This window comes from Passer domesticus, chromosome 1 (genome assembly GCF_036417665.1).
Source record: "Passer domesticus isolate bPasDom1 chromosome 1, bPasDom1.hap1, whole genome shotgun sequence".
In the NCBI taxonomy this organism is placed as follows: Eukaryota; Metazoa; Chordata; class Aves; order Passeriformes; family Passeridae; genus Passer; species Passer domesticus.
Window position 1 is genome coordinate 116,075,855 of NC_087474.1, and position 13,115 is coordinate 116,088,969.

At 41.3% G+C, this 13,115-nt stretch overlaps 1 protein-coding gene and 1 long non-coding RNA gene across 15 annotated transcripts in view; one reads left to right on the top strand and one right to left on the bottom strand.

Annotated features, from left to right (window-relative positions):
• Window positions 1-13,115, top strand: part of LOC135309678 (uncharacterized) — a 38,187-nt gene that overhangs the window by 7,460 nt on the left and 17,612 nt on the right. Inside the window, exons 2-5 of one of the 3 annotated variants that reach the window (XR_010345767.1) lie at window positions 1,604-1,665; window positions 2,869-3,388; window positions 5,204-5,421; window positions 6,361-7,647. This is a non-coding gene — a long non-coding RNA (uncharacterized LOC135309678). Of the gene's footprint in view, window positions 1-1,521; window positions 1,666-2,868; window positions 3,389-5,203; window positions 5,422-6,360; window positions 7,648-10,791; window positions 10,960-13,115 lie in introns of those variants that run through there. The other 2 variants (XR_010369857.1, XR_010369856.1) reach the window with 2 other exon arrangements.
• Window positions 9,775-13,115, bottom strand: part of CHST9 (carbohydrate sulfotransferase 9) — a 93,375-nt gene continuing 90,034 nt past the window's right edge. For all 12 annotated transcript variants that reach the window (XM_064435805.1, XM_064435797.1, XM_064435816.1 and 9 more), the window contains one exon: window positions 9,775-11,319. In XM_064435805.1, coding sequence (XP_064291875.1) covers window positions 10,222-11,319 — 1,098 coding nt within the window. In that variant the 3' untranslated portion in view covers window positions 9,775-10,221. The remainder of the gene's footprint in view (window positions 11,320-13,115) is intronic.

Genomic DNA, 13,115 nt, shown 5'->3' on the forward strand with positions numbered 1-13,115 from the left:
CACAGATGTGAAGATGTTGATCCTTTTCCCATGCAGTGGTGCATCTTTCATTGAACTAAACCAAAAAGGAAGGTCTGACTATGAATATTTACAAGTTCTTTTGTCCATAAGCTTCTAAAGAAAACCTGATAGCATGTTTTTCTCAAAATGCTTTATAGAACAGTAACTTTATTTCTGACAGATTTTTGTGTTTACAGCTTGGAAAAACTCCAACACATCAAGCTAGTGATACAGGTGCTGCATTTTTACTGGACTAGGAGAAAGATTTCAAACACAGAAATGGCAAATGGAGCGATTAATCCCTTAACTAAAATTAGCACAAAAATACATTTATTGCAGAAGACTTTGGCGATAAAAATATTTTTTTACTTATTAGCAGACTTAATATGGAGTAACTAGTTTGATACTATTCTTCATGGCTTACCTCTTTGAATTCACCAGTCATGTCTTTTCTTTTCTTATAGCCTTGCTATAAGTTGGTGTTTGAAGTAGATTTAATGAGTTTTATGGAGAAAACTATTTTTGTGTAGACAGGTATTGTACTGATTTAGTGTCTGTGAAGGAGACAATGCTGGTGGGGACTCCAGAGCAGGGAGTTGGAACTAGATTTTCAAGACCCTCTTCCAACCCAAATCATTCTGTGATTCTAGGACACCTCTCCAGGTCAAAATAGTCTGAACCCTGTTAAAAATAGATGTAACTTTCTAAGAATGCATGCAGAGAAAGGGAGATTTCTGAGGGGTTTATGGTTTAATGTAGCCCCTTTTGTAAAAGCTTAACATGTCCAATTTCTATCTGATTTTCAGTGTCACCCTGCACATTTGACTGACATGAGCACGTTTGTCTCACCCGCAGCAGGCAGAACCAACACACCAGTGAAAGGGATTCTTTTCAGCTACACGCCTCACCGGCACCCTGATCCCCGGTGCTCCCACTGTGACCTGGCTGGTTCTTGGGGTGTGGGAGGGCATGGAAAACCACCCAGCCTGGGCCTCAGCGTTGCAGAGTGGAATTTGCAGAATTCTCTCTTCAAAAATTACTTTTGACTTCCAAACCTGTTTAGTACAAAAGGCACAGGGGGGCATTTCCACGCAGTATCACACTGCAATTTTTGCTGTGCAATGTCAGAAATTCATAACTCATTCTTAAAAGGTCACCCTGATTCCATGTGCATTGCCTCAAAGAATTGTTCTTTCTCTACCTGAGAAATTGTAGATACTTCCAAGTATCCGAAACCATGAAGAGGTATAAAATGAATATAAAGTCCCTGTAATCTGTAGCCAAAAAAGCCATCCCTTCCCTTCCCTTCCCTTCCCTTCCCTTCCCTTCCCTTCCCTTCCCTTCCCTTCCCTTCCCTTCCCTTCCCTTCCCTTCCCTTCCCTTCCCTTCCCTTCCCTTCCCTTCCCTTCCCTTCCCTTCCCTTCCCTTCCCTTCCCTTCCCTTCCCTTCCCTTCCCTTCCCTTCCCTTCCCTTCCCTTCCCTTCCCTTCCCTTCCCTTCCCTTCCCTTCCCTTCCCTTCCCTTCCCTTCCCTTCCCTTCCCTTTAGTCCAGTTTGATTCATTTAGTAATTTAGTTTTTAAATTACTTTTACTTTTTACTCAAGTGATTGTGCTGGACAGAAGAAAAATCAAGTCTCGGAGTGGAAAATGATCACCTGAGTTACAGGCAAGTGTAATTTATTGGGAAAAATGGAAAATTTTAAGCCACACAGAGAATACAATGCAAATGTAAAACAGTAGGGATCACAGTGTAGCCTAAGCAATTGGAAAAATGTGTGAGAGATTTCTATCATGATCCTGAGCAAGATATTTTTAGACAGTAGTCTGCCCTGATTAAGTAATGAATAAATAAAAGACAAATCTTTCCCCACTGTTTCTTTGTGTGTAGAAGATACTGAAAGTCCTAGACTATTTCAGAAGTTTGGGCACACCATTGATTCATTTGGGTTTTGTTATGAGGCCAAAAAGAGAAAAGGAAAAAAAAAAAAAAAAGCCTGTGAAACCCTATAACTGTCCAGTCTCAGTGGTTTTGTTACTGTGCCAAAATAAGGGGTCAAGGCATAATAGCACTAGAAAAGCTCACTTGCTGTAGATTTTACATAACAAGTTCTCAGCTTCTCTCATTCAGCCTGTGCCTGTTTCTGCAACCAAGGCAGCACAGAGAGCAGATTTTAACTATAAATGTGTCAGTGGGTAGAGCTTCTTTTCCTTTGGTAAATTAAAGAAATGCCTTGGTGCTTGGGGGCCAGGGGTGGCACAGAAAGTAAAATTGAAAATTCTAAAAAGAATCTCTGAAAATGTACCAAATTATTCCCTCTTTTTCTCTGTGACTTGCTAAGAAAGGTATGGTTTTGGCAAAGTAGCTTCTGCTGCTTCCAATTATAAGTTTAGGGGTATATTTTTATACTAAAGTCTATTAAGCATGGCTTACTAAGAGCTGGGTTCTTCAGCAGCACTTAGGAGTATCCCTGAGGGCCATCCTGCTTTTCAGAGGTGGCCTTTGCTATTCCCAGAGATGTGCCTGGCAGCAGCAATGGCTCAGCCCACCTAAAAAGTTTTGCCTGCTAACTTGCAGGTTGAGTAGCCTAACATATATCAGCTTAAGCTGAAACTTTCAGTCTTATCATCACTTTTAAATAAAGCAAGGCAGCAAATAAATTGTGGGCCAGATTCTGTTTGGTAAGAGTGTTCCATTAGGGGAGTTTCTGTACTCAGGGGCAGTGCACTGTCTTGGCCCCACTGTAGCCACTAGGCTGGAGACAGACAAAAAGATACGGGGAGAAACAGGAGCCTTGTTGGCAGTAAGTCTGAGACAGAGAAAAATTTTATCTAACTTTGGTTCAGTGTTTATGTTTTCTCTGCTCTTCAGGAGGACCTGCAGGGATCACAAGGATTTGGAGAAACATCATCCTCCCTTGGAGCTGAGCTTTTGCTCTGCTGCAGCCTGAGAGTACTTTGATCAGAGATACAACAGCAAAGCTGCAATTTATTATTGTTCATTGTCACCTCCAGCCACAATTAACATTTCCCCTTCTCATTAGAGGTTTTTTCCTCTGTCCCTTTTCTGTTTCACTTTTTTTTTTTCTTTTTTAAGAGAATAGCAGAAGTCATAGCAAAGGTGACAGCTTGTGTCTATGGCTTGGAGTGCACTATGGGCGTAACACCATAACTTCCTTGAAAGCAGACAGATGCTGTAAACCCCTGCCTCCTTCCCCTCCTACCAAGTGTCCCACCAGGAAACCTCCTCCCAAAACTCACATCTGCATCCATGACCAGAAGCAGATGCAGCTGGCAAACTGCAGACCCACAGACCTGGCAGCATCCTTCCCCAAGCAAGCTAAAGAACAAAAAGAAAGGCCGTGCAAGAGGCAAACTTGCAGACCTTGCAGGTAATTTAGGTTTGCTTGGATTAATGTTGTGGTTCTGCAGCATGCTAACAGATTGTTTATGTGCATGTATTTTCATGCACATTTAAGGTGTTTGAAGTCAAATGCAGGACTTCAACTATGTAACTCCCACTACCATTGTTGCAAAACCTTTGTCTAGGTGTTACAAGACTGACATACAAATATTGTGTGCACATGCATTTATAAAACCTGTGCATGCATTTATATTGCATTTATGCAAGCTTGTAAGGAGGGAACTATTTAGTTGAACTCAGCTTTCTGAAAAAACACACTGAAAAGCACACTTTTTTTCTCAGATGAATGGTAACTTATTATCATTCCTAGAACTTGAAAATCTGTCTCTGTGTGTGTCTGCTTTTGTCAAAAATGAGATAATTTAATATGCAGGTCCTACTCTGCAGACATCCAGATTTTACATCCAAGTAACTACCCTGAGAAAATTAAGCCTTTAGCATTTAATATCCTACTGACATGTATTTACAAACCACTGAGTATTGATTTACCTCTCTGTATGCTGAAATGCCCTGATAAACCTGCTTTGCTCCTACATCTTATATCTCAGAATGCTGTTTCTTGAATGCAAATTATACAGGCCACTCAAAATGTACAAAGCTTGGGAGATGAACAGTACTGTGAGCTTTTGTGGAAAATGTGTTTTCTGCAAGGAATTTGAGAGAAAAAACCCCGAACCCTGAGATAGAAGGAATTTCTGCACGACAAAGTCAAGACAGATACGTGTGCACAGATGGTGGCTGACAGCACCATACTCTCAGGCAGGCTTATTAGTGCAGCCTCAGTGCCATGATAACAGAGATGTGCTGGACTGGAGGTGGCTTACACTCGTCAGCTGAGAGCAACCCGGCAATCGGTCTCACCCATTTGTGCTGACATAATTAGAGAGGGAGAGAAATTCTGTGTGAGGAGACAGAGAAAAGGAAGTGACAATTACACATATTTAAAAAAAAAGTTATGGTCATGGCCTTGAGATTTTCCTTTTCCTTTTGTAAGGACTCTTTCCCCCTCTCTCACGGTTGTTAATCACGTTAGTTTTTGAAAACAAAAGGAAGAAAGCAGCATAGGCTGTCTCAATGCCACCCCCATGTTATTTGTAGCCTCCACAGGGTCACAGAAATAGTGGCTATGTTAGTGTGAGATAATCCTGAGATGTTCTTGCATGCCAGGTAAACTGGAGCCTGTCACAACGGGTGGCAGGATCACAGAAAGGGCTGGGGGAACATGGCCCTGGGTCATGCAGCTCTGGTGTGTAGGACAAGGCAGGAGTTTGCATACCTGGATGGGATCCTCTGCTTCTGCAGAACTCTCTAGTTGAGCATCACTTCATTTACAGCTACTGCAGTAAAATAAATACTACAGTACTTTTTTACACTAAATTAAAACAGCTTCTCTTCCATTCGGACTCTGAATAAATTGAGACAGCAAGATTCTCACCCTGTCTCCTCTCCCAAAGGAGCCAGAGGGACACTTTCCCCTGGTCAGACATCCTGGCACTGGTTTTATGCTGAGGCAGTGCCTGGATAGGCTTGACAGATGCACAGTGTTTTGAGACAGAGCTTGCATTCTTAAGGCTGCCAACTGCTCAGAACAGAGCTGAATGATGTGTTTCTCGGCTGGAGCAAAGCTGGGAAGTCCCCAGCTTCCTCCAAGACCTTGGAAGTAAAGCATAAGGAAATGTAATGAACATCCTATGAGTTAAATTCCTTACTAATACGTAATTTCTAACCACTGCTCTTTAGATGTTTTCAGAAGACACATGGTATAATTTCCTTCCATTTACAGGAGACCACTTTACCAGTGGGGACACCAACACAGAGAGCATTTCATGTTTCTCCAACAAGTGCATGAAATTACAGAACCTGGATGAAGATCCCAGATCTCTTAAATCAAAGTCCATCACTCCAGCCACAAGCAGAGCTACATCTAACATTGAAGAGGCATGTGGAGCTCTCTTCAGTTAGCTACATTGCCAAAAGCACAACTGTTCTCCCATAAAACAGGTATTTCTATGATCTAAGACATTCTCATTAAGCTAAATAATATGACTGTCTCTTGAATCCACCTACTTTTACACATTTCTGAAGGAAAAGCAATCCCAGGTGTCTGGGGATATAAACAGATGTTTTTACTAAATCAGAGAGTTCCATCTCTCAGTAGTGTGTGCCTGCCCTGCCCTCTGAACTGTACATTAATTGGTTGACTCAGGACAGGTGCATCCATATTTTTAATGAAATATAATGCTTTATGGTCAGATTTCAGACTTTATGTTCCAAGACCAAATTAATATAGTTTTGAAGGCATCAGAGGAGTTATAAAGTTGATAAACTGGTATTAGCATTACAGTTGAAAAGACTTTTCTGATGGATTGTTAGCCTTAAGGCACATACAACAAAGATGTTTATACGTAACCTACATATACAATACAAAGCTCTAGAAAAATATTTTCCTCTCAGACTTACCCAGAGTGTCACATTGCAATTTTCAGTTAAATTTAAACTACATTTAAAATTAAAGCAGTGATCTCCAATGACACATCACCAAGATAGCACAGCCTGAGGCAGGAGTAGCTCCAATAAATTTGGCCTTTTGGGGGACTTCCACCAGAGGAAATTTCCAGAGTATGTGCTGTGTTTGATTGCACTGTGGCTGCACACCTCTGACTTCAGCATGCAACAGTCTAGCTGCAATTTTAGAAGAGATGGGCACAATAGCTATGTCTGAGCTTTGCAAGCCAAATCCTACCTGGAAAAAAGAAGCTGCCTTATGTTGATGTATATATCAGAATTTGGGAATGCACACCTGTGAAGTTTAATTATTTTAAATTTGTTTATTCTTGAAAAATTTTGTTATTAAAAAATTTGTTTTTAGCAATACTGTTTCATTTTAGAAGAAAGGCAGATGTAGAGCATTAGGTTCCAAAAACCAAATTTTAATTTCAGGAGGGATGCATGGCTGTCTGGTGTTTGGAAGAGACACGAGAGCCAAGGGAGCACACTCCTGCCACGCCAGCCCTCCCACAGGCTCCCTGTAATGCCTTTACAGCACATTTGACTTGCTCTGACAACTGACCTGCATTAGAGAAGTGCTTAGAGATCTTCAAATGAAGAAATGTTCATAACTAAAAAGCATTTACTGTAATGAAGGCCCTTAAAAGAGGCTCTGCATGCCACAGCTGATCTCTAGTGTAGATATAATCACTCTGAATGTTGTGGAGTGTATTTTCATTCCTCTTCTGCATACATTATGTATAATTTTCTGAGTAAAACAAACATCTGTGCACAGTTGTGGAGATGAGATTTTATGCTAGTTATGGTGGACGACCTTCAGCTTTTGTTTTTGCCCAGGATTCTTACAAAATATAAACAAAGTTACAATGCAGCCTCCCACTTTGACCTTTTAAATTTTACTTTTAAAAATAGAGGTTATCTTTTATGCTTCAAATTATGCCTTTATCTCTTATAATCCCATAAGTCAGATATCACAGTCCCACTTCAATTATGCTAAACTCTTATGTTAATTTTAAATCATGTAACTTAATTCCTGGCAAAGCAAGCTGGTGATTTTCAAAATGTGGTTAATGAAGCAAAGTACAATCTAGATTCTGCTACTGAGATCATCTGAATCCCTTAGGTCGCTGAACATGACTGTGGAGAGGCTCTTCTTTACAAAAGTCTCGGTTAGATTTTCAAAAAATGAATTTTTAAGTGCAGTTAGGGGCTATGAAATTTGAAGTTGAGCGTACAAAGAAGTTAAATTACTTTCACTAGAGCCATAGAACAACAGTGCAGCTAAAACAATTACACTTCTGTGCACATACATGCTTCAAAGACCTTAAGTGGTGTCCTCCCCTGTTAAATCACAAATGCAAATCATACCAGATTTTCAAGATGACAGTCTGGGGACCTGATGCCCATGTACGTATGCAAATCAATGTCATTTTCCCTATCATTTGCAGAAACCAAATATTTGCTGATAATTTCTTTCAACACCCTCCTTGACTCAAACAATAGCTTTATCTAAGAGCCACTAAAAGACAAAATCTTATGAGAATGTGCAGATTTCAATGCAATTAAAGCTGTCCCCCCAAATCTCTGTCATTCTCTGATCAGATAGGCAGAAAGTTTGCCACTAAAATGAACTCAGTGTGAAGCTTAAGTTCTTCAGAGACTTTGTCATTTACTAATATTAATTTATTTCTCTGAATTAAAGTATTCATACCAAACTCATCTATAAATTACTCTCCATTCTTTATTAGCACGTTGCACTTTTTGTGCTTTTTTGAAAATACTAGCACCACTAGTGTGCCATTTTTTGTGTGTAAAGTATCAGTTAATTAAACACATCCACAATAAACAAGAGAAAGCAAATATATAGACACCCAAAGGTTGGTGGACATTTATTTTTTATTTAAATTTACTATATTCAATGGTCTTCCTGTAAGGCAAGAGAGATTCACTTAGGATTTGAGGTTGAATCCAATACTTACAAAAGCAGAGACTCTACTGGTCAAACCAAGATCAAATCCAAGGCAGTTTTCATATGACTTAGTAGATTGCACGGTACAAAATCAAAACTTTCAGGAGGTCTTCTTTAATTGTCTTGGGTTGCAAGATGTGGGGTGGAGTCCACAGGAAAACGAGGAGGGATTTCTGACAGGGAAGGTGGGAGTTGAACACCATCCTGTGTTAAAAGGGGGAGATTTTTGTTCACCTGAGGACAAGCATGCGTGGGGGAGGTTCAAATGCCAGATATCCCTTCCCGAACACTTCTGGGCATTAATGCCATGCACAGCAACAGCTCACACAAGCAGCAATGTGTGTGTTTACCTGTCCAAGGCATCCTTGCAGCTTCTCACTGGTACTCAGGAAATGTATCTCCCCACACCTCATGCTGATGGATGCCTTTTTGCTTCTCCTCTTTGCTCCATGGTTCCAGAGAACAGGAGGCTTTAAGCTATGGGTGATGCTAGCCACAGACAGCACAACCCCTGTCTTGGGCTGCCCAGTGTCCTTTTGCTTTTCCCCTTGGAGTGGCTTGTCCTGCCACAAGGAGAGACATGCAGAACCTGTTTGATTACACTCTGGCACCATGGAGACTGGAGGTGGCTTTTTTTCCTCTTCTGATGAGAAAACTGAGGGAGAATAAAGCAGTGAGGGTACCGAGGAAATGGTCTGGCCCTTCAGTTGGGACCAATTACTCCTGTGGAAGGACTGAATCTGTACATCATACTTTGTCTGAGATGAAGGAGAAGACAACAATAATAACAGTAATTGTGACCAGTGGTTGGGAACAGAGAAAAAGGGACATTTTACTTGCATCACTTTCCCATCAGGCTCTTTCCTCACCCTACAACTTGCTGTATGGAGACACTGGAGCAAGATGAACCAAACCATTTCAGAAAGAAAGGTATAGAGGACATCTTTATAGAGATTTTTCCCTATCCATTTTAGAGATTTGGTGTAGTGATGCACTTGGTAGTGTTAGGTTAATTGTTGGACTCAATGATCTTTTTCAATGGTTCCATGATCCTATGACTTTGCAGAGATTTCTCCTCCTCCTGGGACACCCTGGCCCACCCACTGGGCGAGACAGGTTGCAGGAAGAGCTGCATGTTTTGGTCAGGCAGCACTTGTGGGAGGAGAGGGAAGGGTAGAAGGTATCTTTTGCTTTTTCTGGACACATCTTCCTCTAGGACAAATCACCAATACACATTGCACCACATAAAACTGCACCATGCACCCCATTCCTGGGGCTTGGTGACCACTGGCAAGGCAGGCAGGACAGCAAAACACAAGTGACTTCAGGAAGCTCTGGGGGCAGAACCAGTTTATAGGTTTGGGAGGCAATGGGCACACACATCTTCTCTGTAACAGAGTGCTGGGAGCTGGGCTGATAACCAGATCCCAGCAGACCAAGAATGGTCACAGCAGTTGCATTGAAGTTGCTTCTCAGTACAGACCTTAGAATATCCCAGAGCTGCCAGGCTGCAACATAGTCCATTTCACCAAAAAAAGAGAAGACTACCGTGAATGACTATTGGGACCACAGTATCCAGGTATCACATGTAATGATGCATCCACTCTGCATTAAAATCTTAATTTTGTTGAATGGAGCAGCTCTCTGAAAGGAGGGTCACACTTGTCAGCTCTAGTACATCAATCAAAATGAGGCAGTGGACTGGTGCTTCACAGGCTTACCCAAATCTACTCTGGTCATCAGCTGAGCTGCTGTGTTATTTTTAGTTTGATGCATTTGTATTCAAGAGTGTCCTTCAATAAAAAAGTCAGGTCTAAAATTGGCTACAGTCTAATAGTAATCAAAAAAAATCCTTGCAACTGAGAACACTGTAAACATTTTACAAAATTAGCCAATGATCCTTTATTAATAAGTGAGAGAAAATAAAAATACATTCAAAAGTTTTTTCAAAACCCATTTCTAAAGCAAACACACCAAAAAAAGAATCATGCCACTCTGAATTTTTTTTCTTAAACCATTAAAAGAACATTAGGTAAGTTAATGCAACAGCTGTCTGAGCTACTTCTTCCATAGAATAATCCATAATGGTAAAAACAGCTTTTTCAGGCATTTTAGTGCAATTTATGCTGTTTACTGGTCTTTTTTTTCATTGCATTCTCCATAATTTAGTATCAATTGATATCACTCTAGCTTATAAAATCCCCACCAATTCAAGACAACTCTATTTAGCAGTAACTTCATTTCCTTTCAGGGCTAATATCAAAGTAGTTGTTTTGAATCCCAACATGATAAGTATCTAGTAGAAGCCTGAAGCTATTCTAGTGCTATACAAGTGGTGATGTATAATTGAACATTAAGTAATCCAAGTAATAGAAGTCATAGGTCAGCTGTCTCTCCTCCTTAGACAATTCCTTTAAATATTGCCTCACTACTTCTGTACTTGTTCTCTCATCAGAGGAATGTCTGTCTTTGAATTTAGGGAACTTCAGATTGGCTGGAGCACCTACCAGCTGCAGAAAGTAATTGGCATCTTCTTCCAGGGTTTCAAACTTTCCTATAAAATCATAGTTGATGAGGCAGGGATAGCAGAGCTTACTGACTTGCTCCCAGTGAATGTCCATTCCTACTGGTCGGTGGGAATCCAACAAATATTGGATAAACTCCTTGAACTTAACTCCTGATCCTGTTTTCAGTGCTTCTTCATCTGCATTATGTCTATACTTTTTAATTATTGCCTTCCCAAATACTGGATGGTAATAGCTGTTTGGATGTTCAAACTTATCCCTGAAGGCAGATACCAGTCTTTCCATAGGATCACGTACAAATATAAACTTGGTGTACATGTTCAAGCGTGTGTAGATCCCTTTTAGGTCATAACTGTCCAATTTCCTTAGATGCTTTCCATAGTGCACATCATCATGGGAGATGTTGTTTGCTGAAGCAGCGAGTCCACTGAGCACCATGAGGACCCTTTTCCAGTTGGAGCAGCCAGCTTTTGGCACTTCACAGTACAGAACCTTGTGCCTGTCCTCTACGTAAATTCTTGACACCAGGTGCACCAGGTGGGTTTGCAGCTTCTTTCTGCTGTTGTGTTTCCTACAGAAGTCCTGCAGGAAGGCCCTGCGCTTTTCCTGGGTGCTGTCTATGTCCTGCCACTCACCACCCTTGACAAATGTCTTGTTTAAGGGGTGCAGAGCAGGAGGTAAATACACCCCTCTGAACCAGCTGAGAGGGGAGTCACTCGTCTTCTGCTGCTCAGGCAGCCGGCTCCCCGAGGCGGCAGCCACCACACCAAAAGGGTCAGCCCTGCCCCGCCAGTGCCTGCTGCTTGAGACAGCCATCTCATGGTTACTGAGGCCCACAGGAGCACTTCTCCTCCATGCTGCTTTCCTTGGCATCCCCAGAGGCTGGAGCGTGAAATCCTGCAAATGTGGAAAGGATCAGAGCTTAGAGCACAGGGAGAGTCCAGCCCAGCCCACTCATGTTGCAGCAGCAGCAAGGATGGTGGAGTGTGCTCTTAACCAAGCCACACCTGGTACTAAAAAGTTCCCTTTGAACTGCTTGATCAATACACCTAATTTAGGAACAAGCTGGGCTAATTACCGAAACACATGCTTCTGAAGATTACCTGTTAGCACACAGTAGGTCTTTCTACAAAAATAAATAGCTCAAGTCACACCTCTTATAAAATCAAAAGTGGTTCACACAGGGGGGCTGATAGTCCTGGCAGGAGTGGCCAGGCACTTTTCTCTACTGAACACTTTTCCCCCTGTGACAGCACTGGCACTGGTGGAGTTGCACAGTTATTCTCTGGAGTGCACGGGCACAATTACAGTAACAGGCGTTGGATGTAGTCCCACCACTGAAACTTGGAGCAGCCCTTGTTCCCCCAGTGGTGGTAGGGGACAAAACCAGGGCCCCTAAACAGTTGATATCAGTTGGTTTGAGCAGGGTGTAGTGACAGAGAAAATCATCCCTCCAAAATGGTCCTACTCCTAGATGATGGAAGTGCATGCACTGGACTGAATGTACAGGCAGGTGTCTGTGACACAGGTGCCTGCACCTGAGCTGCTTTCACAACTGATAAGGAAAAATAGATGCCTTTGGAGTCTATTCCATCTAACTTATTTAAACATCAACATTAATGACACCAACTAACTAAACATTAACTAGTGACCCTGCAAAGAATGTGAAAAGATGAGACTTTCCTCCTAAATGTCTCTCTGTATGTCCCCAGCCATTGTGCAATCCACAAACTGCAGGAACAGCAAAGCTTGCATATGTTTTGATGTCAGATTTTTCAGGGTCTCGTATCATGCAAGTTGACTGAGGAGTTTCTTGCAATATGGGTATTTCTGCTCACTCATTCCTCAGTGGATTCTCATGTGTCTGCTAAGCCTTGTAGATTTTTTTCTGCTGTTAGTAGGCAAGCCTGCTGCTCTACAGATACTTATTTTCATTACACATCTGGAGAGGAGGATGCTGATAGACAGGTTTCTAAACATCTTGTTGCAAGTAACAGACAAATGCTTAGATGGACAGACAAACACAGACTACCTGACTGCTTCCATGAGCCTAACTTTTTTTGGAAAGTCACATAAAAATGCTTTTCTGGCATAAACTGATTAAATATTTACAGGAAAGTTGATTTGTGGACTGGCAGATCGTACGTGTGGATTTGGGGGGATGATAAAGTTCATAGGCCAATTCAAATAAAGCTGTTAAAAATTTAGAGGAAAAATGTAAAAAATGGTAATGAAGGGAACACAATTTGCATTCCAGCCTGAAAAAAAGCCTATGAAAAAGCAAGCAGTTCCAAGAAAAGTTAGCATATGTTGCAGTGTAATAATTTCCCATAACAAAAACAAGACCAGGGAATCTGGCTTTTCTGATCTTCTGCTGCAAGCCACTGACTAGCAGATCTTTATGCCATTGAACTGATTTTTGTATTGGTGAAAACAAAATAAGAGAGTTGTGCAGAACTTGTATGTCTGTGAGAGAGAAGGCATGCTGGTGTTTTTAGAGATGCAAAAGGATACTTGAATTCATTGGATTTGATGTGGTCCACTTTTCTAATATTTTTTTTAAAAATGTATTTTTCTAATATTTCATTCTTTAAAACAAATGAAATGCATGTGTCTAGAGATTCACCCCTTCTGCCCTAGGATGAAAATAATTCAGGAGCTAAGTCAGTGTGTAACAACAGAAAGCAGTGCTA